Below are 2,309 nucleotides of genomic sequence, written 5' to 3'. Positions count from 1 at the left end.
TCAACTCTCCCACCTGAACCTGTGGTGGTGGAACACAGCCAGCAGACCAACCCAGACCATCAACTCTCCCACCTGAACCTGTGGTGGTGGAACACAGCCAGCAGACCGACCCATGGTCCATATCACTGTGCCCAGTAAGTAGGTATGTGCTATAGAGTAGAATAGGACTATTCCACAGTAAATAGGCGCAGGCTGTAGAGTAGAATAGGAGTATTCACTTGGATTTGTAAAGTGTTGGTGCTGAATTAAGAATGAAAGCTATAAGCTAAATCTGGATGTTGGTTGTTGGGGCGGCAGGTAGCCTAGTGGTTAACGTGTTGGACTAGTAACCAAATGGTTGCCAGATTGAATCCTTGAGTTGACAAGGTAAACATCTGTCGTTCTGCCCCTGAACAAGGCAGTAGGCCTTCATTGAAAATAAGAATTTGTTCTTAACTGACGTGCCTAGTTAAATAAAGCAACAAAAAAAAATGGGTGCAATTTTAGCAAAACATGGGTAAGCTTAGCACAACATAGTGCAGTTTAATCAAGCAATTTATCTGGTGATTAAATCACCATTTTAAGTGAAGACATTATCATACTGGCTGTTGCTACTTGTAAGATGACTGATAACAAAGTCCTTATCAGCCACACATTGCTAATTCTGTCTCTCTCCTTTTAGGTTTTACGCATCAACGGAGCAAGCGTTTGTGTTTTTCTGTGCAAGCATAAACTTGTAGCGCGGGTGTGCGGAACCAGCTCAGCCATGACATTCCTCCGCAGGTTGCAATGGAACGACTCCTCCGTTCTAATCCACCCCCCGGGGTTCTACATCATCGGCTTCACCTCCCTGCCCTTCGCCAACCTCTACTTCATCTTCCTCGCTTTCGTTTACGTGGTGTCGGTCGTGTTCAACACATTTCTGATCTATATAATAACGGTGGACCTTCGCCTCCACAATCCCAAGTTTATGGCGGTTGGTAACCTAGCGGTGGTTGATCTGGTGCTGAATACTTGCATTATTCCCGGTATGCTAAAGGCGTTTCTTGCTAAGAACAATTTTGTGCCGTTTAATCTGTGTATGGTACAGATGTATGTGTATTATTCCTTCATAAGTATGGAATCGTTCTCCATCGCCGTGCTCGCCTATGACCGTATGATCGCCATATGTTTCCCTCTGAGGCACGGCTCCATCAACACCATGACGAGTATGTCGTGTATTATTGGTGTCATCTGGTGCTTCTGTCTTGGTATACAGATATTCAGCACATCCATTATGACCAGGCTGTCCTACTGCGATTCCGTTAACGTCTACAGCTATTTCTGTGATTACGCACCAGTGTTTCGGCTGGCATGTAACGACAACACCCTGCAATGGGCTGTGGCTTCAGGTCTGAGCCTGGTTATCCTCCTCGGCCCACTGTCCTTCATCATTCTGTCCTACATGAGTATTCTAATCGCTGTGTTCAGGATGAAAAGCGTTGAGAGTCGTGTGAAAGCGCTGGCCACCTGCACTGAGCACCTCATTCTAGTGGCGGTATTCTTCTTTCCGGTTCTGACTATTTTCATGGTCGGGTTATTAGCGCGCATCAAACCAGACCCTGACCTGCGCGTACTGAGCCTGTCGCTGGCCTCGTGCATCCCGCCCTGTCTCAACCCCATCGTCTACTCTCTGAAAACTAAAGAGATCAAGAACAAAGTGCTCACCATGTTCAGGAGAATTAAAGGTCAAGTAGTTAACGGTTGATCTTTACGCATAGGTTGCTACATAGGTTGCTACATATGCAGTGGCGGTTCTAGCTTGTATGGCTCCCTGGGCGAACCCCCCCATTCAGCGCCCCCACCCCCCACCCCCAAAAAAAGCACCATTCTGCACTAACTGTAATTTTTATTCAGACATTTGGAACAACGCAAATAAATAATCACAACATTTAAAACTATATAAACATAAAAATATATACAAAAATAAGACTCATAAATATAAAAAAGAATTAACAAAGACAAATAGAAACAAATGTGTTGATTTGGCACTGGAGCATCAATACATTACCCATCCCTCAACACTGTCAACTAAGAGTCAAGACTAAACCAATTCACCTTGGTGGTGTGCAGACTGGTTTTATATTATTCTTAACCATTTCACACAAACCAGAAAAAAATGCAACAATATGTCTGTGAAATTATATATTCACAGTATTATGAATGAATTATGAATGAATTCCCCCGCTCCCCCTACCTTGGGCTTCCTGTGGGGAGACCTAAGGTCAACATACCCCCGCCCCCTCCCCATCTCGTACTTCTGAGTGGGAGACCGTCCCAGGCAGTAGCCT

General features: G+C 45.0%; 1 protein-coding gene across 1 annotated transcript; it reads left to right on the top strand.

Annotated features, from left to right (window-relative positions):
• The first annotated feature begins 632 nt into the window (after positions 1-632).
• On the top strand, positions 633-1,726 carry LOC111963752 (olfactory receptor 1M1-like). The gene has a single exon (XM_023987243.2). It carries the CDS (start codon positions 746-748, stop codon positions 1,724-1,726), a length of 981 nt encoding a protein of 326 aa, XP_023843011.1. The 5' UTR covers positions 633-745.
• The last annotated feature ends 583 nt before the right edge of the window (positions 1,727-2,309 follow it).

Source organism: Salvelinus sp. IW2-2015, linkage group LG5 (genome assembly GCF_002910315.2).
Source record: "Salvelinus sp. IW2-2015 linkage group LG5, ASM291031v2, whole genome shotgun sequence".
In the NCBI taxonomy this organism is placed as follows: domain Eukaryota; kingdom Metazoa; phylum Chordata; class Actinopteri; order Salmoniformes; family Salmonidae; genus Salvelinus; species Salvelinus sp. IW2-2015.
This window is presented reverse-complemented; position numbering and strand designations above follow the sequence as displayed.